The sequence below is a fragment of the Eleutherodactylus coqui genome, chromosome 5 (assembly GCF_035609145.1).
Source record: "Eleutherodactylus coqui strain aEleCoq1 chromosome 5, aEleCoq1.hap1, whole genome shotgun sequence".
Lineage (NCBI taxonomy): Eukaryota > Metazoa > Chordata > Amphibia > Anura > Eleutherodactylidae > Eleutherodactylus > Eleutherodactylus coqui.
In genome coordinates, this window is record NC_089841.1 from 55,890,997 (window position 1) to 55,917,967 (window position 26,971).

General features: G+C 43.0%; 1 protein-coding gene across 1 annotated transcript in view; it reads right to left on the reverse strand.

Moving 5' to 3' along the window:
• Nucleotides 1–26,971, reverse strand: part of CCBE1 (collagen and calcium binding EGF domains 1) — a 314,798-nt gene that overhangs the window by 32,755 nt on the left and 255,072 nt on the right. Inside the window, exon 4 of the mRNA XM_066602551.1 lies at nucleotides 13,109–13,243. Within this exon, the coding sequence (XP_066458648.1) occupies nucleotides 13,109–13,243 (135 nt within the window). The remainder of the gene's footprint in view (nucleotides 1–13,108; nucleotides 13,244–26,971) is intronic.

The following is a 26,971-nucleotide window of genomic DNA, read 5'->3' on the forward strand; positions in this document are numbered from 1 at the left end:
AATCTCCTGCAGTCTCTTTTAAGGGTTGGCAAGTACACTGTAAGTAAAGCTGGCAAGTGAGTTTTGCAGAGGCAATTTCAGCTCCTGAGATCCGGATCTATGCTGCTGTGACTAATTCAGCTCAGCGCTGATCACACAGCTAGTTAGTGCTCCATCTATAAGCAGCACCCAGTGATGCAATACAGAGTGACTAACCCAGTTATTCAAGTCAGCAGTGTTTAAATAAGGGAAGACTGAACACTACAGAACAGACGCCTAATAAAATATACATCTAGAAGTCATTTACTGAAAAAAATTCCAGGATAAGCGAACGCATCACCTCCTCTAGGTGGCAGCATCAATACGTGCAGAAGTGTCCGTGAATTTCTCAGGGTTTCCCGGCTGCTTCAATAAATTTGTTTTGCAAAAATCTTTACAAAAATATCTCCTCTCAGTAGAAAGAAATTGATTTTAAAAGTGATCAATGAAGTGAAATTTATGACACTAGTGATGTCATAAAGGAGTGATGTCACTTGTGTCACATGATACATTTTAATAGTACTCTTTAACCCCCTAAGAACACAGACAATGTTTTGCCATAACGATATTTGGAGGATTTTCATCTCCACTTTTCAAAAGGAAAAACTTTTTAATATTTCCATAAAAGGGCCCTATGAGGGCTTGTTTTTAACATGGGGAACTGTAGTTTTAATTGGTAGCTTTTCTGGGTACATGTACTGTATTGTAAAACTTTTATTCATTTTCTTTGTAGGGCAGGGAGAAAAAAAACTCATCAATTCTGCCTTTGTTTTTTGTTTCAATAAGATAGTATGCAGGTGTAATTATGGTTGTAGACATCAGTATTAATTACAACTAGAGATTAGCGAGTAGTGCCTTAGTCGAGTACCTGCCCGCTCGGGTGCTGGCGGCGGGCGGGGAGTGGCGGGGGAGAGCGGGGAGGAACGGAGGGGAGATCTCCCTCTCTTCCCCCCCGCTCTCCTCCGCAACTCACCTGTCACCGGCTCCGGCACCCGAATCTTTAGAGACGAGCGGGCAGGTACTCAACTAAGACACTACTCGCTCGAGTAGTTTGCCTTAGTGAGTATGCTCGCTCATCTCTAATTACAAGGCATAGATTATACATTCTTATGTATGGGGGTATCAGGGGAGGGGTTGAGTTTTTAAGATTAAAGGAGGATAATGGTTAAGCCATATGTTCCAATTTTTGGTGACGGTATCTAGTTTTACACCTTGGACTGCTAGCATTTTTAAACTATCAGGGTGAACACCCACTTGCGATTTTTTAACGCTGCGATATTGCTGCGTTTTTAAATGCGATTGTCAGTGGGACTTTCTAATGTTAAAAACACAAGGCTCAAAAATCACAAAGCACCAACTTGCGATGCGTTTTTGACATTAGAAAGTCCCATTGACAATCGCATAAAAAAACACAAGTGGGTGTTCACCCTCCGTATGATATCTTCTGGCATTAATCATACAGCTTAAAGGCTCCTTCACACGGGCGTATTTTTATCAGTATTTTGTGAGCCAAAACCAGAAGTGGAACGTAGAGAGAGAAAGTATAGTGGAGAAATGTGCATTTCTTCCGTATTTTGGACCCTCTCCTGGTTTTGGCTAACAAAATACTGATGAAAAATACGCCCGTGTGAAGAATCCCGAAGGCAGCTTCCTTGCGGGTGATTTTCTCACGCAATTGTTTCACAATGCAACAGTGCTACAAATCGCATGTACGTAGATCCCATGCTTTCCTATGGGTTCTTCCATACGAGTGATGTTTTGTAGCCTGCGACATTACGAGACTACAAAATCACGGCATGCTCTATACAGCCGCGATTTGTAAGGTTTTGTAGCCTGTTTTTCCCTATGGAGCCTTACAATTTTTTCTTATTTTTTACTTTCTGGTAGGGTAATTGAACTAGAAAAGTTAAGATCGCTATAATCATGCATTATCACTCAGAATAGCGATGACAGGCCATCGCAGGCCCAAACACTATTTTCTGGTGTCCAGTTGCCATGAAAACCCATCAACCTTCCATGATTACATAGAGGAGGACCAATGACATTACAAAGGGAGCACGCTCTCTCTGTGAACCCTTTACATGCTGCAATCTACATTGATTGCAGTATGTAATGGGTTAACAGTGGGAGGCTGGCAGTCAGTCACAGCCGACTCCTGCTACGGAATGGCATGGATCACTTCTGAGCTCATGCCATCTACAGGACATAAGTTTACATAGTGTTGTGGTAAGTATCACCCTGCCAGGACGTAAACTTCCTGTGGCATTAAGGGGTTAAAGAAGAAAACCACCATAAAATCATTTCACATGTTGAAACATATTTCTATTCTAGTATGTGTCCCGGGACACAATCAATTACATACTGAAGGGGCCATGACACTTTATAAAGAGCTGAGCGTCAACTACCTCACACCAAACGGTAAGTGAGGCTGGCCTCATAAACAACATTGGGTGTGCACATCATGAAGGGTTAAAATATAGTTAGTCAGCAGGCCTGCTGTAGGAAATAGGGCTTATACTAAAGACACTAAACTGTTAGCAAGTTTCAGGTACTCAAGAACTTAGTTCACAGACTGAGTTATTTGTTGGCAGGGGGAAAGTCAAATGTTTTCTACTGAGCAAGCCTTAGAGATTAGTCACAAGTGTATACTGTAATTGTCCTTTCTAATAGACTGTATGGGAGTGTTAATCCCCAAAGGAAAGCTGTGTTTCCTACTCTATAACCCATATTTCTCTGAGACTGTACCATACAAAGGTATTACTGCTACTATGGATTGTTCAAAGGTATTATTAGTATTACCTTGTAGATAATACTAGATAGCGCTTAGGTACCCAAGGTTGAAAGTTTAATTGTTTAATCATTAACATTCTATTGTTCACTTTCATTTTTGTGTCTTTTAAATAAATATGATATACTTTGGTTACTCCATCGGCTGCATCATATCCTGAGGAGTTGTACTATTGATACAAACCTTTTAATGGGACTTTTTATTATTTTTAATGACTACTGTGCTGGCACCAGCTCCTGACGCTTGCAAATTGTGATATTATTTGCACTGCCAGGGTGAACGATCATGGCATTAGACAAAATAATGTGGCTGGATGTGACAACCACACATCATGTTTGGGCCGTTTTCACGCGGCCGAGAAAATCGCGTGAGATTTGTGTGTTGCAAGATGCACAAACATGAACCCTATTCTTTTGAATAGGGTCATACACATGAGTGATCTTTCCCTGCATCGCATAGCACCATGATACGGAAAACAAATCGGGGGCCCTTCCTATCTTTTGGGCGTGCCCTCTCATTACCTATTGTTTTCAGTGGGGCTGGAGATAGCATCGTACCACGTGCTAGGTGCGCGCGAATACGATGCAAGGTCTCCTCATTGAAAACAATGGAAGACACTCCGCGATCCTCTACGACGGCTGTCAACCGCGGTGGAGGATTGCTACTTCCCCAAAGTGATGAGAAGTGGTTTAGAGATAAAAAAATACCTCGCGGGGAAATCGCATGTTGGCGAGCGCGATATCGGGCAGTGATTCACAGCCTGATATCATACTGGCACGTATGAAGTTAGCCTCAGGCTGTATTTACAGGTGAGTGCAATATAGGTCCAAGCAAGACAGACCTTCATCGCACCCGCTTTTGCTGTGATTTTGCAGTGATTGTGATGTCTTTCCCTGTTAAGAACACATGAGTCACATTACTATACACGTATTTTTCACGCATCTGAAAAAAATTGCTTCCCTTACGTCCCACAGCAGCACAATTATGGAGTATTTCTGCCCATTGTACTAATAGGGCAGATAGATATTTTAATGAGAATATATTAAATAGCTCCACCTCCCCTTATAGGGTATATACTTTCACTTAGGACACCTATGCGTAACTTAGTGATAGCACATTATGTGAACACAATTGGTGTCACTTTTCCCATTTTTTGGGAGGGCTTCACTTCCTTTCCTTTTGAGGATGAAACAGTGGGTTTCTGTATTAACCAACTGATCTGTGTGTTTTAACGGAAAGAAACTCACCGACACAGTTGCTGTCGCTTACTTCTCCAGCGTCTCTATAAGCCTCGACAAGATGGCAGCACTCATGGTCTTCAGACGTATATATCCATGGGACAGAAATAAGGTCGCTTAATAGCATTTATGGGTGGGAAGCTAGATTTTTTCCACACTATAGATGTAATAAAATCGTGGAACGGGGAGTACAAATCGAGGGAGGTGAGACTTCGGGTCTGGGCACCATATTAGGAAGCCTTTAAGAGCATCTCGTCCTCTTTGTGGGCTGGTGGTGCGGATAAGTGCGTATAACGTACAGTTTCCAGTTTTTTAATACAAAATATTGCTCTCAGGAATAATAATATTTTTTTCTCTCTTCCATAGGGTGTTGGGTGCTGGTTGTAAAGCCACCTGAAAGAGCAGACATCTAACATGTAGAGTGTGCAATGCACCATTGCCAGATGGCTATGAATATAATTGGTGCAGGCAGAGGCATAACTTGAAGCTCCCGGGCCCCAATGCAAAACCTGTAACAGGGCCCCCAACTATAATGCTTTATTCATAGCACTGGGCTCCCTATATGGAGAGGAGAGGCCTTATGGCCCCCTAAGGCTCCTGGGCCTGAGTGCAACCGCATCCCCTACATCCCTTATAGTTACGTCACTGGGTGCAAGAGCTGCCGAACCAAGGACCCAGAAAAACCCACTATACAGAATGCTGTATAGTTAAGGATTTGGTAAAAAAAAAAGTCCATTTAGGTACTAGATGAGATTTACCTCTCAGGATGATGGATACTCAGGGACGTTATATTTCCAATAAGAAAGAATAAATAAATGGTTAAAATCCATCTGGCTATATGACCAGAATGTTAACATGAGGAAAGCTCCAAAATCTTCCAGAATGGGGCCTAGGGCCTTCGAGGTGGATGACGCCTTAGCCAAGACAATGAAGATAGAAAGGAAACACCCAGTAAAGGCTCCTGTATTATCAAAGAGGTTCTTAACAATGTTTTCTGTACAGGAAGACCAGTGGGACTCCATACAAAAGGTAGATATGACTGGCAAAGCTCTTGCACTGGACAGGAGCACCTGCTGGAGACGGGACAGGCCTTCAAGACGCAATGGATCGCAGAGCTGAATGCTCTTTGAGAAGATCCTATTCTACTGCTGCAGTTCAATGCTCAGTTTTCAGTAGCTGCCAACAAGGTAATACACAACCTAAGAAAAAAACCTACTTCGGTTACAGGAAGATATTCTAGATGGAATTCCACATGATGAATTGTTAAACCTGAACCTTGCTAGAGAATTTCTCTGTGATGCACCAGCACAACCTGTAAAAATTTTCTACCAGAGCCATTTCTACAACAGCCAGACAAATCTTGTGGCTCAGACCTTGAGTTGCGGACAGTACCTCTAAAAACCACTTATGTGGCCTGCCCTTCGAACCAGGCAGATTATATGGTACTGCACTAGATAACATAATGGAAGGCCTTGCGGACAATCTTTAACATTGTCATCCAGTGGTAGAGGGAGAGGTATTGGAAGAGCAAGATCTCCTCAGAGAACGTGACAATCCCAACTGTATTATCGGCATGGCCCACGCCAAAATAGAGGATTTCCGAGATCTAGAGGCCTTTACAAGCAAATCTGGCAACGTAAAGGAAAGCTATATTCCAGTAGGCAGTTGCCTCTCCCATTTTTTACAAGCCTGGCAGATGACAATAAAGGACCCTTGGGTACTATCTATTGTAAAAGACAGATATACAATAGTCTTCAATCGATTACCGAATGACAAGTTCGCACAGACAGGCCCTCTAGCTTCATTTAAAGAAGAAACACTATGGGATTATATAGAATAAGGAAGGAGCATCAAAAGATGTCTTACTAATGAAAAGAGGTTGCAGAGTTTATTCACCAATCTTATTGATCCAAAAGCCATCTGTGGACTGACGTATGATTATAGATTTGAGATACTTCAATCGACACATCAGATGCAAAAGATTCCGAATGAAGACAACAAAACCAGTGGCTGCAATATACTGTCAGGGGATTTTGTGATTACGCAAGATCTAAAAGATGCCTATCTGCACATTGCAATAATAAAGGCTTGCAGAAATTACCTCAGGACTGTGGTAAGCAAGAGGGAAAATCCAGCATCATCAGCTCATAGCCCTACCATTTGGGATCTTTTCTGCTCCCTTTGTATTCAAGAAGGTTATATCTGCGGTTGCGGTTGAAGGGTCCAGGGAGTTACAATAGTTCCATATTTGAACAATTGGCTATTCAAAGCAAGCTTAGCAGATCTGCTTGGATGACACTCAGTCTTACATCAGAGGGGAAGGAAAAAATAATGGCAGCATCAAGATTTTTCAAAGTATCCAGAAGGGTTATTAGGACCCTGATGAGAGTATTAAATCTCATGTCATTAGCGGTAGAGGCTGTACCCTGGGCACTATGACATTTATGTCCTCTGCAGAAGGAGAGTCTGAAGATCTGGCCTTGCACCTTAAAAGGGCTGAGCAAGAGACACTCCTTATCATGGAAGACCCGTTGTACACTCAGATTGTGGATCCATCAAAAGACTGGAGGTCAATAGTCCCACCCAATTGGACCTTGCAGACAACAGATGCTTCTCTATCAGGATGTGGGGGCTCACCTGGAGGAGATGCCAGTCCAAAAGTCCCAGACAACCCAGGACAGATGCTGCTCATTGAATCCGAGAGAACTTTAAGGGAATTATCATAGAGGGAAAGCAATACAACATCAGTTCTCTACATAAACAAACAGGGAGCTACCCAATCAGACGCCCTTCAGAACGAAGTGGATATGATCAAGACCTGGGCAGACAAGAACTGGTCCCATCTGACAGTAGTCCACATACATAGATCTCAGACCAATGGGGCATAACAGAAATCAATCTAATGGCGACAAGGCAAAATGCCAAAGTAGAAGTATTCTGCTTCCTATATAGGAAGGACAATTCTTTGGTAGAGGATGCTCTGTCCATCCCATGGAGGCTCAGGCTATCCTATATATTCCTTCTAATCTCGATGTTACCAAGGGAATTACCAAAGATCAGGCAAGATCAGACCTCGGCAATAGTTAATATGCCATTTTGGCCTAAGAGGTCATGGTTCACCAAGCTCATATACATGAGTTGAGATTGCTATTGAAGGAACGCAGCTCTGTGTACACCTGAAAAGCTTCAACTTGACAGCCTGGAGGTTGACCAGTCGCTATTCAGAGGACTATCCCATCTGGTCTTGAATACTTAAAAAGTAGTGTACAGCGAAACAAATAAATGCGACATTCACACAAAGCTCAGCAGGAGACTTATTGACTAATATAGGGGAGTACTGTGGGTGTGCTCTGTGAGCTGTGCAGGGAGAGGGTGGAGGAGGTGAGCTGTGACCATCTCCTACTGTGAATGGTTGATCCTATGTTATCTATATATAGTTGTCTCATCCTGCCTGTGATGATAATGAGATGAGTGTTAAGAAGTTTTCTCCTTAGAACAGGTAGGGTCAGACTATTGTTAGGCTTTGTGGTCAGTGTGGGAACTGCAGGATTTTAGGATTTTTTTTAAATACTGTTTGTGACATTGAAAACATTTTTTTTTTTTTTTTTTTGGCTGCGGTTTCATATGTCCAAGTGTCTATAAATTTCTTCCAATGTTGTCAAAGCTCAAAGCAGCAAGTCGGACGTCCCCAAAATCACATGCAGAAAATGGAACAGAAAATCTACTATCAGAGCACAAAAACAGATGAGAAAAAAGGATATGCTTCAGTAAATGTGATTTCACAATCCAGTAATCTCTCGGTATAACTGTTGTCTTCCCATAATACACATGTTCCATTACGCAGACGGCATGTTGCAAGGAACTGTTCCCGTTATTAAGCTTTTCCCTTCCATCCAGCCTCTGCTCTACACATGTTTCCTATTGCATGAGCCTACAGAACCAACCTTCCCTCCCGTTGAGTGCGTTACTTCGCATGGCTGCGGTCCGAGCCTATAATTCATGTATAGTCTGTTTATGTCGTTTATTACTAACACTTTGGTTACAAAGTATGTCTGTTCTATTTAATAAATTACACGTCTCATCACATGGAAGTTATATATCTGCACATGCCATAACTGGATGAACCAAGGTGAATGGGAGAGCCTTCTAATGGCCAGATGTGATATTAACCTTGTGTATATACTTAGGCTTATGTAGATGCCTGCGGCTTTATAAGACTATGAGGAAATGTACCATAGGTCAGCGCCAGATTAATAGACATATTTTGAGCGCTAGTTAAGGGGTTAAAACAGTATGGCGTGTTAGATCAGAGAGATTACTTGGCTCTGTTCACATCTGGATGGTGACTCTTATATATAACAGGTCATGCAACAGATCCAAACAGGGCCTGACGGTTCCTATTGACATATAATGGGGTCTGTAACCCCTTACTGCTCTGTCCCCTATTACGTTTTTCCTGCACAGTGTCTACATGGCTGTGCAGAGAACTGCAAAAATCCCATTGGAAAAGGGAACCCGGCCTGTAATACCAAGCCAGGCCACTACAAAGAAAATGGAGCTGTGCACTTCCTGCAAAAATCAGCTCAGTATATGAGTGCACTGGCCTGACAAACAGAGTATTGGGGGCAGGGGATCCCCACCGATCTGCGGATAGGCTATCAATAGTTTACAACTGGACAACACCTTTAACAACTGCACATGTTCTTACAGTATGCCAAGATTTTCCATATTTGAAACTATACCTTTTCTTATCTCCTACAATATACACTGAAAGGCCACTTTATTAGAAACCATTTTAGTGTGTTTGACCTCCTTTGGCATTCAGAAATTCCTTGTGTCGTCCATCCACAAGTATCAGAGGACTCATAGTGTGCCTATAAAACATTCCACACACCATTACTCCACCAGCCTGACGGGAAGGGGTCATCAATTCATGCTGCCTGTGACAAATTCTGATCTCCCATCAATACGGTGCAACAGAAATCTGGATTCATCTGACCAGTTGATACCATTATTGCACTTTTTTGGCCACTTGAGTCTCGGCTTTCTGTTTCTCTTACACCGCAATGGTGCTGAGACTGGTCGCCTGCTATTACAGCCCATTGAGGCAACAGCATTGTATTCAGCTGCAGTCTGCTTAACTGTGCAGCAGATGTTTGTCAGAATGATTCTTGACATCCTCCTCTGACCCCTTTCAGTGAGGAGTTGTTTCTATCCATAGGATTCCCATTCTCTGGATGTTTTTTCTCAATGACACCATTCTCTGGAAACTCTCCACACCGCTGTATGAGAGAACCCCACGTGGTTGGCAGTGGAATCCCGGCCCCGGCTAGTCTAGCACTGATGACCCGGCCTCGTTGGAAGTCACTAAGATCACTGGATTGTCCCATCTAATATGGATTCACACTAAAACTGATCCACGGAGAACTTGTCACGTGATTTTATGCTGCACTCCGGGGTCATGGGTAGAATTCCCATACAGGGAAGCTCCAATCTCCCCATCCTCCAGTCTAGACATGGTCATCAGTTAGATCCCCGGTGAGGTTACAGTGTCTGGTGATCCTCAGTATAATTTCTTAAGGTAACTGACTTCATTTAAACAATTGTCTGGTTTGAAAATTGGTTTAAAATTAAAGTTTACCCCAACCATCTGCACCCCCGAACTTTGCCCAGAATCTGTCCAGGTCACATCACGACTCACATCGTTCTGTCTCACTGCTGACACAAAACCAAATTGACTGCAAGACTTCAAACACAAGCTTTCTATCTAGTAATACTTCCCTGAAATCTTGATGTTTCATCCTCATGTCATTCCTCTTTGTGAATGTCTGACTTGTATGCGGTAGTTTGCATTAAAAGTCAACAATAGAAGGCTGGAGGGGTGCTGCGGATGACCTGCTACCTGATGCTCCACAAACATACTTGCAATCATTTAGGATGTCAAATTTGGGACAGATAAGCCCCGTCCAGAGGAACACCTCCAAAATAGACATTTTTGGGTGAGGTTTGACAAACCCGACTACTTTCACAGCGTAGTTTGTGGGATTGTACGAGCAATACTGGGACTTTTTTCAGGTATGGACAAGTCCTAATTCCGTATTGGTACAGCAGTATTATTTAGATGTTGCTTAGGCTATGTTATGTATGAGGATATTATGTGGTCGCTGTATGTTGGTATCATTTGAGCACTCTATGATGGAATTTACGTAGATACTGTGTAGCACAGTATACTTTTTGCAGGTCAAGGGTTTCACATCCTAGTCTCACTTCAGGTTCCTATACTGTTTCTTTAAGTTTCTTATTTTATATTTAGAAGCTTTTTTTTGCTATTTAAAGGGGTTGTACCAAGATTACAAGTTATCCCCTGTCCACAGGAAAGGGGATATCTTGTTGATCACTGGGGGTCTCATTGCTGAGACCCACCGGCAATCTCAAGAACGGAGGTCCTATGTCTTTCTCATTGCAGCCCCCACAGTGAGGAGGAGCTTGAATGAAGCGCTGGTCATGTAAGCACACCAGCCAACCATTTACTTTCAAAGGGACTGCCGAGATACCCGAGTGGCACCTGCTTGGCTATTTCCATCAGCCCCATTGAAATTAATGGAGTACTGACCGCACATGCTCGGTCAGTGCTCTCTTCTTGCTGACTACACTGCCAGGGAAGAAGAAACCCCCACAGTGACAGAATGGGACACACAAGTCCTGTTTTCAAGATTGGCAGGGGTGTCAGACTCTGACCAATAAGCAGGTTATTTCCTATTCTGTGGATAGGGGATAACCTGAAATTCTGGTACAACCCCTTTAAAGAGGACCTGTCATGTCCTTGGGCAGTAGGGCAGGCTGCATAGCTTTGCAGCCATGGCCCCATTGACACTATTGACTCTAGTGTAGCTTGTCTTTTGCCTCTACTCCCGCCCCCAAATGCTGATTTCCATTAGTTTCGGCTCCTGGCACTTTGAATCTCTTAAGTGATCAGTCTCCACTGCTTACTGTTAATAGATACCATCATATTTGATTGACAGTAAGCGGAACAGACTGACCACTTGACAGATTCAAAGCACTGGGAACCAAAATCAATGGAGGTCTATCCAGAAGAACAGAGGGAATAGAGATAAAAGACAAACTGTACTAGGTTCCACACCAGCAGCTACAAAGCTATACAACCTGTCCCATTGATTCGAGGGCATGACAGGTCCTCTTTTACTTCAGATGGCTTCTTTAATAATTCTGTCCTTGCTGGATTTTCTTCCTGTGTCATGTTTAGTTTCACCACTCACTTCAGAAGGTACAATTCTATATGCACTGAGACTGCCATCACCGCAGAGGAGTTATGGTCTCCAGATCGGTGGTGAGATCCCAGATTAAGCAGCATATTGGGACTTCAATGCTCTTCTTCCTTGTGCCTCATCTGCAAACAGTTCATTAATCTTTATCTCTTCATTGCACTACAGACGTTGAATTGGTGTTTTTGATATCCTCTACCTTTTTGTGCTAAACAATATAGCTGCCCATACACTTGAGACAAAAGTCACCAAAATGTCCAACTTTGGGCATTTCAAGCAACCATTGGCCACAAAATTAAGAATGGCTGATGGAGGACTTTTGTTTGGCAAAAATCTAATCCTTTGCATCAAAGAATTTCCAACAAACATGGGCAAAATTGCAAGTGTATGTCATGATTGGCCAAATCCAGCCAAACATATCATTTTTTGCAAGCCATAGAATGGTGTGATTAAAAGGAAGCGACCCTCCAGTTTTGGAATAACATTCTGTCCAGGTAGAGGAGGTGGGGTATATAACTTGCAGTTATTCTTCTCTGCCATCTCTCCGATCCCTCGGTTCCAGGTCCCAATTTCAGCCATCCAAGATATCCAACACAATCTTTAGACTACCTAATCCCCACAGTGCATTGGTAGTATTAGAATACCAATGCATCATACCTGCTCTGTGATTGGCCAGAATACTCACATGATCAGCACTGGCCAATCAGAAAGCAGTGCACAGTGTGCATTAGTTAGTCAGAAATTGCTGAAAATGGGGCCTGAAGGGCGGAGGGCGGCAGAGAAGCAATATACACTTTTCTTGTACTGGGACAGAATTTTGTCCCAATACTGGAGGTTCGTTTTAAGTGTCCACCCGAACCTAGAAAAAGCTGGTAGCGTAGGATAGAGACTTATTCCTTTATTTATACTATGGCCATATAATTTCTAGAATCAGTGGAATGTTCATACACAAAAAGTCCCACATGGCCACATTGTGATTGATCCTTATTTTAAGAGGTCCTGTCATAGGGTAAAACCAACAAAGCCATTAATAGTTGATGTCAAACTTGATTGACAGTCTGACATCCCCCACTGACAATGAGCGGATAAGCCCCTGTGTAACACATTAACTGCTCCAGGAGCCGGATCTGAGAAAAGTCTGTCCGGGTGAAGGGAGGTGAGTGTAGACAAAAAAATGAAGGTAAGCACCCTCTGTAACTTTTTGTCTATACTCACTCCTAAGTTTTTCAGTTTTCCTCTTATGTCTGCATGAGCTTAGCAGCGTGGATCAGCACTTTCCATTCTATTGACAACACCCACGTGCAGACTAAAATATTGCAACATTAAAAGATTAGTCTATAATTTCATCTGTGTTCCAGAATATGAACAATGGACGGAGAATGCAGAATATGATCTGCACTGGTGTTGTGTCCTCTTAACTTCATTATCAGTTCACAAGGGAGACATGGGAAGCAAGGAAAACCCTTATGGAAGAATTTAGAAAACAAGGCATCAGTACAAATCCTGTGGCCCCACAAACCATGAAGGTCAGAACTCCAGAAAACTGAAAATCCCCAATAATATAAGCCATGTCTCCTATTACAATTATATATGTTGCCAAGACATTTGTGGGTGAACCAATATGGTCACCAGTATGAGCAGGAGTGGCTTCAGGTATATGCAGGCCAGAGGTCTCCAAATTACTCCCACCATAGTTCGCTATGGGCCACCAAAACCAAATGGCCTTTACATATGTTATATAGCACTATATACTATACATATGATTTGTATGGTATACATACCTAAGCAATATGGCTTCTCTCTATTTCTGTGTCTTTCCCGATCGTACTGATAACCGGGATAACACGTACACAGGACTCGACCAAAGTTATCTGTACACTGCTGTTCACACGGGGCTTCTGAGCAAACATCATAATCTGTAAAGAGATCAAAAACACAAATTAAAAGGGGCATTAACTTTTCAGACAACTTCTGCTCCCCATCTTCTAGCCTGCGTTAGTCTAATTATGTCTATAATATACTTGCATTAAAAAAATGTTATTGCTTTACCACTGTTAATCAAGTTTGAAGTGGCTGCCATTAGGAGTCTCCCTTCCAGCTTTGGTGCAACCACTGTCTGTTGTTAGGTACAGAGCTTCGGGAATCTACAGTGAAAATACTGGCATGCTGCAGATTTTGTGCAGAATTTTTCCACACCAAGTGGACTAAATTTTTAAAAATCTCATCCACATAGCTTTTCTACACCGTGTGAACATAACCGAAATGTAGCTTCCTGTAAAAAAGTCTGGATATACAAGTATGTTATGGACATGTAAGTGTTTGGTGTTCAGAGGGAGTACTGGTTCTTATTGAAGAGACCCAGCGGGTGTGTGGAAACTTAATTTTAGGCAATGCTCCATGGGAAAAAAATATGCAGATGGGGTCATGTCAGCCACACCAAAGGCTCAGATGGGTGACTCTTCCTTTTGGAGGAGTCTTTGGTTTGACTGATATGACCTAATTTGCCTACTTTTATTTTCTCTCATGGAGTATTGCCTGAAAGTAAGGGCACCTTTACACAGGCTGAAAATCGTTCAGATTTCCATGATCAACGAGAATCTGAACAATTGTCCTTCAGTGTAAAAGCATGCATTAAATTAACACAGAATGATAATATGTTTGTCCAGTTTAAATGGGAAGAGGGAATAAGACCTCTGCAGCACCCCCCATTGGAAGGCAGCATAACTGCAAATCAATGTCAGAAATTCTAGACTTCATGTGAAACACTTGTACGAATAAAGGCTAAAGATTTTTTCACGGTAAAGCAGTCATCTTTTGCTTTTTTTTTGAATGTATCATTCTAAACAAGCCTTATAACACTGACTGGGAATTGTAAACTAAAGCCAGAATAACCATACACAGACAGCTGTTTCAGGGTGATCGTCCCTCATCAGTGAACAGTAGGTTTCTGGCTTGGCTAGTGAGAGGCCTATAGATGAGGGTCAGAAAGGGTATCGTTTCTCGTTAAGGGCAGCACCTAGAAGCTGTGTGAGGAGACTTATAAGGCCATTCAGGTTCCTCTGGGAAATATGCAAATTGAAATGAAACAATACCTCTGCAGTGCCACCTATTGCAAGGCAGCATTCCTGCAAGTCAATGTCAGACTTCTCCTTTTCCCAGAGGAGCATGGATGGCCTTATATGTCTCCTTACACACCTTTTAGGTGCTCTCCCTAAGGGGAAACGATAGCCTCTATTTACTTAATGATATTTGTTCCTGTGTAAAAGCACAGGAACGATCATCGCTAGGGTGACCTGTTAGGCATCTGCACCTAAAAGGTCATCCTATGTAAAAGCACCCTAAGTTTTCATAGACCCGCAGGGTCTTTTCAATATGAAACAGAAACCCATTCTCAGAATTAGGTGCCCAATGATAAATAGAGAAAAAAACAGTATCCTAGATAGACAACCAATGTACTCACTAGTAAGGAGTGAAATCTTCAATTGTTTTGTTCCGCCGCTTTGCCAAATTTTGGCGAAAAGTTCGGTTCAGCCCAAATTAGTTTGAACTGAACTGGAACGTCACCAGTACAACAGAGGTGGTAGTGGTTTTGGCCAGGATGAACCGCCCAAGGTTCAAGTTTGCACAGAACTGAACTTTTAACAAAGTTCAATCTGAAATCGTGTTCAACTGTTTCTGTTCTTTCAAGACTAGTAGCTGCATATCATGGGAGAAAAGCACCATAATGTTAAGCTCATCCCCTTTGGATTCAGGAAAGCATTCTAACTAGAGCTGAGGGAACATACTCTGCCGAGCTTGATGCTCGTTCGAGTATTAGCATACTCGATGGTGCTTGTTACTCAAACGAGCTTCAAGCTGTGTTCGACCCCACCCCAGTTTTTGGCTCCTCCCCGCTGTGACGTGCCTGTTTTGGCCCCTCCCTGCCGCGTGTAAATGGCAATTTGTTTGTCTGGCAGGCAGGAGAGAGAGAGAGAGAGAGAGAGAAAGAGAGACAGAGAGAGATCTAGGGAAAAAAAAAAGCTCGGCACCCGGCGTCCCACATACAAAAATGCTCGAGTCTCCCATTGTAGTCAATAGGGTTCATTACTCGAGTAGAGCTCTCGAATTTTACGAAAAGTTCGACTCGAATAACGCGGACCCGAGCATTTGGGTGCTCGCTCATCTCTAATTCTAACAATGCAGCACAAGTTCACCTTAGACCTGCGCACTTCTGATGAGTGCACCTACAATATGTGCAGAGTGGATGGATGTTTTTAACCCCTTAGTGATCAAGCTTTTTTTCATTTTTCCATTTTCATTTTTTTCTCCCTTCTTTTAACCCATTCCCGCTGCAGGGCGTAAGTTTACGTCCTGGGAGCGGGGTACTTCCCGCAACAGGGCGTAAACTTACGTCCTGGAGATAGCGCGGGATCACATATGATCCAGCGCTATCCCGCAGCGGGAGCCGGCTGTCAGTCACAGCCGGCGTCTCGCTGCAGCAGCGGGGGGACATCGGAGATGCGCCCGCCACTTTTAACCCCTTCCCTGCCGCGATCTAAGTAGATCGCGGCAGGGGAAGAGTTCACAGCGGGAGCGCGGCTCCCTCTGTGTCTCCGGCCGGAACTCGCGATGTCATCGCGAGAGCCCGGCCTGTCACCATGGCAACAGGACGCCAGACACTGGCGTCCTGTATTGCCTATGCCTGAGATCGCTGTATGAGCGATAAGGCATGGGAGAGCAGTAGCTCTGCCATGCCTTATGACAGCGATCATCGGTACAGTGATGTAAGTCCCTCAGAGGGACACAAACAGTGTAAAAAAAAAGAAAGATTTAAAAAATGAATTAAAAAAAATGTAAAAAAAAAGAGTAAAAAAACCATTTTTTATGCTTTTTCTCAGATTAGCATAAAAAAAGGTAAAAAAAAAATAACCCCCCACATATTTGGTATTGTCGCGTCCATAACGATGCGTACAATAAGTTGCACATGCTTATGACTGTGCACCGAAAAAAACGCTAAAAAAAAAGCTAAAAAACTGAGGCAAAATGCTCATTTTTAGCATTTTGCCTCACTAAAAACGCAATAAAAGTGATCAAAAAAGTCGTATGTACGCCAAAATGGTACCAATAAAATCTACAGCTCGTCTCGCAAAAAATAAGCCCTCATAGAGCTCTGTACATCAAAAAATAAAAAAGTTACGTGACTTTGAATGCAGCAATTTAGAATAGAAAAAAGATTTCCAAAAAAAAGGGTTTTTATTGCAGAAAAGTGGGAAAACCTAAAAAAAATGTTAGAATTTTGGTATCGTTGTAACCGTACCGGTCTGCAGAAAAAATGGAAAGTCTCATTTATGCTGCATGATTAACGGTGTAAAAAAAAAATAAAAAAATCTATGGCAGAATTGATGCGTTTTCTCTCTCTGCTATCATTAAAAAAAAAAAAAAAATTTTACAATATAGTCTATGTACCCAAAAGTGGCACCGATAAAAACTACAGTTCGCCACGCAAAAAACAAGCCCTTATACGGCCGCGTCCACGGAAAAATAAAAAAGTTATGGCTTTTGAAAAATGGAGATGGAAAAATACCAAAAAATCGCTTGGTCCTCAACGCCAAAATAGGCCATGTCATGAAGGGGTTAAAAAATCTTAACTCCTTTATTTATCCATTGATGTCGCTGTATGAGGGCTTGTTTTTTAGGGGACGAGATGTATTTTTCAATGATACTATTTAATGTTCCAAATAATGTACTGAAAAAGTTTTAAAGAATTCTAAGTGGAGTAAAATAAGAAAAAAACTAAATTCCGCCATCTTTTTAGTTTGTCTTGATTCTGCGCACAAACTGCAACAAAAATGACATGATAATTTTATTCTATCGGTCACTACAATTACTACGATACTAAACTTGTATAGTTTTTTTTTTTTTTGCTGTACTACTTGTATTTTTTTTCAAAGACATTTAATTTTTTTTCAATTATTTTCTGCCTCCATCTTCTGAGCGCAATAATTTTTTTTTTCCGTCGACATAGTTGTGCAAGGGCTCACTTTTTGCGGGACGTCCTGTAGTTTATGTTGGACCACTTTGGAATACATACGACTTTTTGTTTGTTTTTTATTGCATTTTTTCTTGGACACAGGGTGAGTCAGACCTCATCTGGAATACTGTGTCCAGTTCTGGGCACCCCTTTTTAAAAAAGACAGCAACAAACTGGAGCAAGTTCAGAGAAGAGTTACCAAGATGGTAAGCGGTCTGCAAATCATGTCCTGTGAGGAACGGTTAAAGGATCTGGGAATGTTTAGCTTGTAGAAGAGAAGGCTGAGAGGAGACAAAATAGCTGTCTACAAATATCTGAAGGACTGTCACAGTGCAGAGGGATCAGCCCTATTCTCATCTGCACAAGGAAAGACTAGAAGCAATGGGATGAAACTGAAAGGGAGGAGACAGATTAGATATTAGACAGTGAGGGGGATCAATGAGTGGAACAGGTTACCACAGGAGGTGGTGAGTTCTCATTCAATGGAAGTGTTCATACAAATGCTGGACAAATATCTGTCTGGGATGATTTAGTAAATCCTACACTGAGCAGGGGGGGTTGGACCTGATGACCCTGGAGGTCTCTTCCAACTCTACCAGTCTATGATTCTATGAGTGTCCTCAGGCGGAGTGTGGGTACCGTTGGTGGAAGCATTGCTAGATATGTATGTAATATACATAGTAACATATTATGTAAGGCCGAATGAAGACAATGTCCATCTAGTTCAGCCTGTTTATCCTCCTATGTTGTTGATCCAGAAGAAGGCAAAAACCCCAAGAGGCAGGAGCCAATTAGCCCATTTGGGGGAAAATTCCTTCCCGACTCCCTAATGGCAATCAGACTAATCCCTGGATCAACCACTAATAGTTCCTACCTGCCTATATACCAGGATTAACAAATAACCTAAGATTTTTATCGTGTAATATTCTTCCGCTCTAGAAAGATGTCAAGTCCCCTCTTAAACTCCTCTATGGATTTTGCCATCACCACGTCCTCTGGCAGAGAGTTCCACAGTCTCACTGCTCTTACAGTAAAGAACCCTTTTCTGTGTTGGTGATAAACCTGCTTTCTTCTAGATCTAGCAGATGCCCTCTTGTTACAGTCACAGTCCTGGGTATAAACAGATCATGGGAGAAATCCTTGTATTGTCCCCTTATGTATTTATACATAGTTATTTGGTTGCCCCTTAGCCGTCTTTTTTCCAGGGTAAATAATCCCAATTTTGTTAGCCTCTCTGGGTATTCTAGTCCCGTCATTCCGTTTATTAGTTTAGTTGCCCTTCTTTGAACCCCCTCAAGCACTGTAACATCTTTCCTGAACACCGGTGACCAGAACTGTACACAGTATTCCATGAGGGGCCTTACAAGGGCCTTATATAGTGGAAGGATAATGTTCTCGTCCCTCGCCCCTATACCTCTTTTAATGCACCCCAAGACTTTATTAGCTTTTGCAGCAGCTGACTGGCATTGGTTGCTTCAGTTTAATCTACAATCCACTAGTACCCCCAGGTCTTTTTCCATCTCACTTTTCCCTAGCAGTACCCCATTTAGTGTTTATTGGTGACATCCGTTTCTCCTGCCCATGTGCATAACCTTACATTTATCAACATTGAACTTCATTTGCCATTTTTCTCCCCAAGCCCCCAGCTTATCTTGGTCCTTCTGTAGCCATACATTGTCCTCCGTTGTATTGATTATCTTGTATAATTTTGTGTCATCTGCAAATATTGATATTTTTCTGTGCAGCCCCTCTATCAGGACGTTGATAAATATATTGAACAGAATGGGGCCTAATACTGAGCCCTGTGGCACGCCTCTAGCAACAGAGACCCAATCAGAATATGAACCATTTATTACCACCCTCTGCTTCCTATCTCTGAGCCAATTCTTTACCCAGATACACATGTTTTCACCCAATCCGAGCTGTCTCATTTTATATAATGTTTATGCGCCAAAGAGAATATCTATTCACTTATATGAACGTTTATTCATCTGCATACATATTCATGAGCTCAAACAAAACCCTGACCCCTCTTATGAGACTCGGCAGCCATTTTAGGACTATATAAGGAATTATTTTTACGCCATCAGGTAGAATGGGAGGCACTGCTAGAGTTCAATAGTCCAGTAGTTTCAGTGTAACGGTCTGAGGAGCGTTTTCCTGGCATGAACTATGACTGTTGGCCCTCATACCACAATCCTTGAATGGTGAACGTTACAGAAACCTGTTAGCCATCGTCACCCATATTCTTGGAAAGCCCTCCGTGACCACATTGCCATCTTTCAACAGGACAATGATCCATATCATTGAGCTCTGATCACTAGGAAGTGGTTGGAGGAACACAGCAATGAATTCTCCACACTGCCTTGGCCCCCAAACTCACTGGACTGTAACCCCATGTTTGTGATATGCTGGACAGGGTTGTGAGATCTGTTCCCACTTATTCACAAAATGCGCTCCAACTGATGGAGCTGCTGCAGCAGACATGGGTTGAATTAGGTATGGAGGATGTTTGCCACCTTGTGGAATCTGTTCCCCGATGTCCAAAAACAGTGATGATCACCCCAAAAGGTTGACCAACCTGTTATTGAGTAGGTGTTCCTATTGCAGTGATTGTTACATGTAAATATGTATACAATCAGCTCCCCCCAGTGGTAGTTGCAGGTAATCAGAATTTTATCATTAAGTTCTATAATGTTATAATGTGAAAGAGGTCATTTTGAGTTAATCTGTACCAGAAATAAGGAGCTCTGACTGCTATAAAAATATATTAAGACATTAATCAGCGTTTTGCACCTATTCAGATGAAAATTTGCTGGCTTAATTCATGAAGAACTTGATATTTGCAACTTTCAGCCCTTTTCCATGTGTTCTCTCGCTGGGTTAAGCATTGTTTTAGTAAGACGTTTTTCTCGTAAGCCACCTACTGGGACCCGGGATGTTAAAATCAGCTTTTCCTGTGAACTGGATGAAATTTTCATTTTGGTTTTTCCTTGCTGGAAAAATATTTTTCAGTCTTAAATAAAGAGTCTTAAAAAACCAAACGATACGTTTTCAATTTATTTTCCCAAGTCTGTGAAAGTAAGCAACCTGCTCCAGGGGTGAAACACATGGCGGGCCGCAGGATCCGGGCAGAGAGAGCGCACGGTGAAGGGCCTGTCATCACGGGGAGTAAGTGAGAGAGGCAAGGCTTGATTTTTAGCAATTCGCTCAGATGCCAAGTGAAGCGGTTCTAGCAGTTATGTTTCATATGATCTACCGCTTGACACTTCGGGGAGTTAAATGTAAGCTGGCAATGGATTTTAATATGTTAGTTATGACTCAGCTGGGGATGAGATGCCAAAGACGCAGTAATCCGCGGTACAATACACGGGGAACATTTTAACACCTTCATTTCGCTGCTAAGCCCTAGGCGACCTGGGAGACCACTTAGAACATGAAGCCTTTTTAGCCTGAGACCATGGAACAAAACCATCAGCTGCCAGATGGACATTAAGCATTCTATAGGGGTTCATCACAAGACGGTTTCGCCAGGAGTGACCTAGGTCGGAATAAATGGACTACCTCCAGGAGGAGCGGGCTGACACATTAAAATTTAATTGCAATATTTTCTTCCCATGTCTTAAAGAAAATGTAGTCCCCTCTTAAAGGAGTTGGATGAGATTAGAAGTACTACGTGTCAAAAAAAATCAACTTCTTGAAGTTGTCGGAATCGAATGAAACTTTCTCTGTGTGATTGTAACAGTGAGTTAGTGATTACAATATCAGAGCAAAAGGATCATTTATTGCGGAACACTAAACACTTGAAGGGAGGCTCTCCCTAGACCTCTGGATTTTGGTGTGAAATTCGTCAGTTGCTTCAATAGTACAAAAAATAAAAATCGCACATCTAAATGCAATTTTAAAGCGAGCGCAATGCGATTTTTAACTCATGATTAATTATTAGCAAATAATGGGTGACTTTTCGGCGATATTGCTGAAAAATGGAACATACTACTATTTGTACGTTCAACAGGAAAAATGCCCATGTAAATTAACAAATTGGAAACGAAGGGTTAACACATCACATGAGTTCTGTGCGCCATGCAAATGCACAGAACTCCTGCAACATTCACGGCTGTGTAAATACGTCCTAACTTAAATAATGTCATTACAGATAGTCCCCGACTTGCGAACATTCGACTTACGAATTTCGCTAGATACGAACTATCTGTCCTGCACAGTATGATGTAATGCTATGGCATTACATCATACTGTGCAGGGGCCGGAGAGGCTTCTATCAAGCCTGATAGAAGCCTGTCCGGTCAGATCGTGGTTGCTGGGCAGCCGGGGGCCTTCTGAAAGGCCCTAGGGCTGTCTATGAAGAGTGCCTATCAAGCCGTGCGCTTGATGGGCACTCTGCATAGGCAGCCCTGGGGCCTTTCAGGAGGTCCCCGGCTGCCTAGCAACCACACAGCGTCCCGCGATCTCATAGTAGGACGCTGTACGGACCCCCTGAACGTCGGGTGCAGGCTGTTTCTTACAGTGGGCACCCGGCGGCAGCAGTTCCGACGAGCCGCGCCCCTCGTCAGAACTGTTAACACTTTAAATACCGCTGTCAGAGCGGTATTTAAAGTGTTAACAGTTCCGACAAGCGCCACGGCTCGTCGGAACTGCTGCCGCCGGGTGCCCGCTGTAAGAACAGCCGGCACCCGACGTTGTATGGAGCGGGATCCACTCGCGATCCCCTCCATACAACCATTTGTTCGACTTGCGAACAAAACGGACTTGCGAACGGGCTCCCGGAACGGAACCTGTTCGCAAGTCGGGGACTAACTGTATTGAATTCACTCCATGGAACAGTTTATGGAAGGGAGGGTACAAGGAGAGAGATGTCTCATTGTGGAACTAAGAAATTATACCATTCAGGAATCTTCAAAAGCTGGGTGACAAGTGACTGCCCCAGCTCTACAGACACAACACACACTCATTGTCCAAAAAAACAAACCCTCCCCCAGAAGCTATCGGAATGAAATGACACTTTCTCTGTGTGATTGTAACGTTGTTATAAGTGATTACATATCAGAGCAAAAGGATCATTTATTGTGGAAAACGGTCCTTTTGAAGGGAGGCTCCAGTTCCCCGTTGTACCGCCTCTAGCTTGGATACAAGATGTGATACGGGCAGGCATAGAGGCTCTAGTACCCTGTTGTAGCGCCTCTAGCTTGGATACAAGATGTGATACAGGTGGGCATTAAGACTCTAGTATCCTGTTGTACCACCTCTAGCTTGGACACAAAATATGATACTGGTGGTCATGGAGGCTCTAGTACCCTGTTGTACCACCTCTAGTTTGGATACAAGATGTGATACGGGTGAGCATAGAGGCTCTAGTACCCTGTTGTACCGCCACTAGTTTGAATACAAGATGTGATACGGGTAGGCATGGAGGCGCTAGTACCCTGTTGTACCGCCTCTAGCTAGGATACAAAATGTGATACGGGTGGGCATAGAGGCTCTAGTACCCTGTTGTACCTCCTCTAGCTTTGATACAAGATGTGATACGAGCTGGCATGGAGGCTCTAGTGCCCTGTTGGGCCACCTCTAGCTTGGATGTAAGATGTGATATGGGCGGCCATGAAGGCTCTAGTACCCTGTTGTACCGCCTCTAGTTTGGATGCAAGATGTGATACAGGTGGGCATGAAAGCTCTAGTACCCTGTTGGACCGACTCTAGCTTGGATACAGGGTGTGATGCGGGCAGGCATGGAGGCTCTATTACCCTGTTGGACCACCTTTAGCTTGGATGCAAGATGTGATATGGGCAGGCATGGAGGCTCTAGTACCCTGTTGTACCTCCTCTAGCTTGGATACAAAAAGTAATACGGGTGAGCATGGAGGCTCTAGTACCCTGTTGGGCTGCCTCTAGCTTGGATGCAAGATTTGATGGAGGTGGGCATGAAGGCTCTAGTACCCTGTTTTGCCACCTCTAGCTTGGATAAAAGATGTGATTTGGGTGGATATGGTGGCTCTTGTACCCTGTTCAACTGCTTGTAGCTTAGATACAAGATGTGATACGGTTAGGCATGGAGGCTATGGCATATCACCAAAGATTTGCTGTAACTGATCTTCTAGATCGTGCAAACTCATAAGCTGTCGAAGTTGGCATCTCAGGTGATCCCATATTTTTTTTTGGTAATAAATCTGGTGACCTGGCAGCCACGGAAGTGTGACAATATTGTGGGGACATTCCTGTGACCCCCTTGTGTGTGCTGCAGAGTATTATCCTGCTGGAGAATGCCTCTTGGAAGCCGCCATGAGAGGAACACATGTGGCTGCAGGATGTCCTGAACATATTGCTGAGCTATCATTGTCCCTCGTACCACTACTAGGGCTGACCGACCAGACCATCACACCAGCAGGGGGCAGTGTGCCACTCCATAGCAAAGGCAGGATTGAGGCGCTCACCCCGAGGTCTCCAGATACGAATGTGGCCATTGTCAGTGCCCAAACTAAACCTGGATTCATTGCTGAAGACAACCCATTGAGTGTCAAAGGCAGTACAAGTAATGACCAAATGGCCTTCAGCCAAGCAAGTGCCTAAAAATGGGTCCGACAGATACAGCAGCCTGTAATGATGGTGCTACTTGTCTCTGCATGGTAGACAATGAAACAGTTGGAATTGCTTGTGCTTGTTGGGCGATCACACAATCTTTTCTACTTGTGGTCTGTCGACGGTGTCCTGAGCCCGGTTGCCTTGTTGTGTGCCCTCACGAAACAAGTGGTCCCAACACCTCATAACAGTGTGGCTAGAATGGCCCAGGTGGCAGCAATTTGTTGATACAAACATCCAGCTTCTTGTGTTCCAATAATGCGCCCCTCTCAGATTCTGGTAACTGGATGAAATCTCTTCATTTGCATCATAGAGGTGTCCAGTGGTCAACAAGCTCTACACAAGAAGATCAAGAGGTCACTACACACAAGTACCCTCTGAGAGCCTTTTTATAGGCCAAGGGTGGAACCACTTTTAGGGCCTCAGGTGGCAAGACTGTTCATCTAAACACCCCACAGCTCTCATCATTTGTATATCTGCCTAAGATGTAACTGCATGCCAAGTTTTGCAGCAAAACAACTCCTTCCAGGTGCTGGATTGTTTTTGACAAAGAGTGTATTTGCTTAGCTATGCTGTGATACATATGTATGTATCACACCTTATATATATAAGGAGGACATGTTAAGGCAGGTTCTCACAGCTTAATAGGTATCAGAGCCATGTCTAATTTTTCCAAGGGGAATCTGACATGTAATCACCAGCAGATTATTATTTTTTCATGACACTGATTTCAAAATTTGGACATGAAAAATACAAACTAAACACACAGATTTCTGTAGCATTGAAAGGAACTGTTAGGCCGGCTACCTGTGTCTTGTTGTACCAGGCAGACGCGGGCGTCGCTGTGCTCCTCCAGTGTAAATAGCTCTTAATTGGGTACCTTCTATCAGCATTGCTGGGGTTAATCCTCCCAAGTGCTGGGTACTTTCCATGGGCATTGCAGGAGTTAACCCTCCTCATTGCTCAAAGCCCAGCTGCAGGGTAATCGGTGATTACCCTCCTATTTAAATGAGCTGGGGATCCTCCTTCTTTGCCAGAGTGTTGGTGTGCATTTTCTCAGACACCCATCATAGGTCTCCTATCTGTGACTTTACTGTCTGCTGTTTGTCTTGTGCTCTTGTTTGTGTGCTTCTGTTCATTTCTGTCTTTGCGTCAATCCTGTCTCTGACTTTATTGCCTGCCCTTCATTTTGTACTCTTGTCCATATTCGATTGTTCACTGCCTTCCTGACTTTGCATTTGTTCCTGTTTATAGGTCGGCCTGTTTCACGGTGCTTTGTCCTGGTGCCTCTGTGAGTCAGCTGCCAACCACACTGGGACTACTCCAGGAGATAGCAGCCTGCTCGGTCTACCACGGTGCAGTCCAGATCCCTGTACAGGGGTTAAAGAGTGAACACCGGGGGACTGTCAGGTCAACGTTCCTTAGGAGTCGTTCAAAGTCAAACCGGTAGGTTGGCACGGTGGGTCCACACTTGCTGACTGTAACAGTAACACTAAAATGGCATAGATTCCAGTGCAGATTTCAGAATAGAATGCACATCAGATTCCATGCTGAAAATATACCATGTGTATAGGGCCATACTGTATGCTGTTCAAGAGTCTTGGAAAGTTGGGTGACAACCAAATTTGTTCAGCTTTCGAAGACTTCGTTATTACTGTGCAGTGACCACTGCATATCTAATCAACTATGCCAGTTAGAAGTCTAGGAAAGTCGAGTGACAAACTTTTGCTGTAGTGCCAGCCATATTGGTTTGGTACCCAACTTTTCGAGGCATCGGACCATTATGTATAAATAATATATATATAATGGTAACTACTCAGAGCCGAGGGACCTGGAAATCAAATGCAGTTATTTAATAATCCAATTACAGAGGTCATTCCTCAGAGCATTTCATGTTACATCTTGGAGGGAGGCTACGAGCAAATCATTGTTATAATCACCGGGGTGTAATGCGATAGAGAGCCAAGGAAAACACTGATACTATATTAACAAATGGAAGTTTTCAGTCACTAGGCTTTTTAGTTTTACTCAAGGAATAGAAATGTAAAACAAATGAATTTAGTCTTCCGCCTTCGGCTCTATTCACTTCTGCGTCAGAGGTTGGTTTGGAGCGCCTGGTGGAGTAGCGGCATGAAATGCTGGACCAAAAAATTGTGCATACACGACTTTTTAAAAATGTCGAACAGGTGCAGGAACTGAACGGACATCACTATGGTCAATGGAGTCCATTCGGCATAGTTTGGTTCCATTATAAGATGGATCTTATCACCCAGGACATTCATGCTCCCATAATGGAGCAGGAAAACGGAATCCCTAACGCAAATGTGATTTTAGCCTTATTTTATACTCCATCCTGATCAATAATCTTTAATCCATTAAGGACCATTAAATTTACAGTGCTTGGTCCTGGGCTTTAATCCTGGCAGACAGTAAAAATATGGCACAGGATTAAAGCTCCTGCAATCTAGTAGGAGCACGTTGGGTTCTCAGCTGTCAGAGACAGCCGAGTACCTGGAGGAGAAGGCAGAAGTGGTTTTTAATCTCTTCTAACTTTTTCTGTACAGGCTACATAGCAAACAGTGAGGGCTATATAGTGAATGCAGAAAGCGGCAATGCAGTTTCCCAGCGCAGGACTGAACGATCACGTGATCACTGTGTAGAACAGAGTAATGTACACACTGCAGCGCTGCACTTGGATTTCATTACAAAAATATGCTGACAAGGTCCCTTTAAATGCTCAATTTATATAAAGCTGATTATAACTCCTCTCAAGGACACAAACATTTAAAAAAATTTTTTGTTAATCTGTACATTAAAAAAAATCATTACTTCTTTATTTTTCTATTGACATAGCTGTCTGAAGCCGGGATCTTTGTGGGACGAGTTGCATTTTTCAACTGCACCATTTAAAATACTGAAAAAGTTTTAAAAGGTCCAAGTTGGGTGAAATGGATAAAATTCTATTTCACGATTTTCTTTTTGTTTGTTTTGCTCTTACACAGTGCAGCAAAAATTATATGTTAGCTTTATTCTGGCTGTCAGT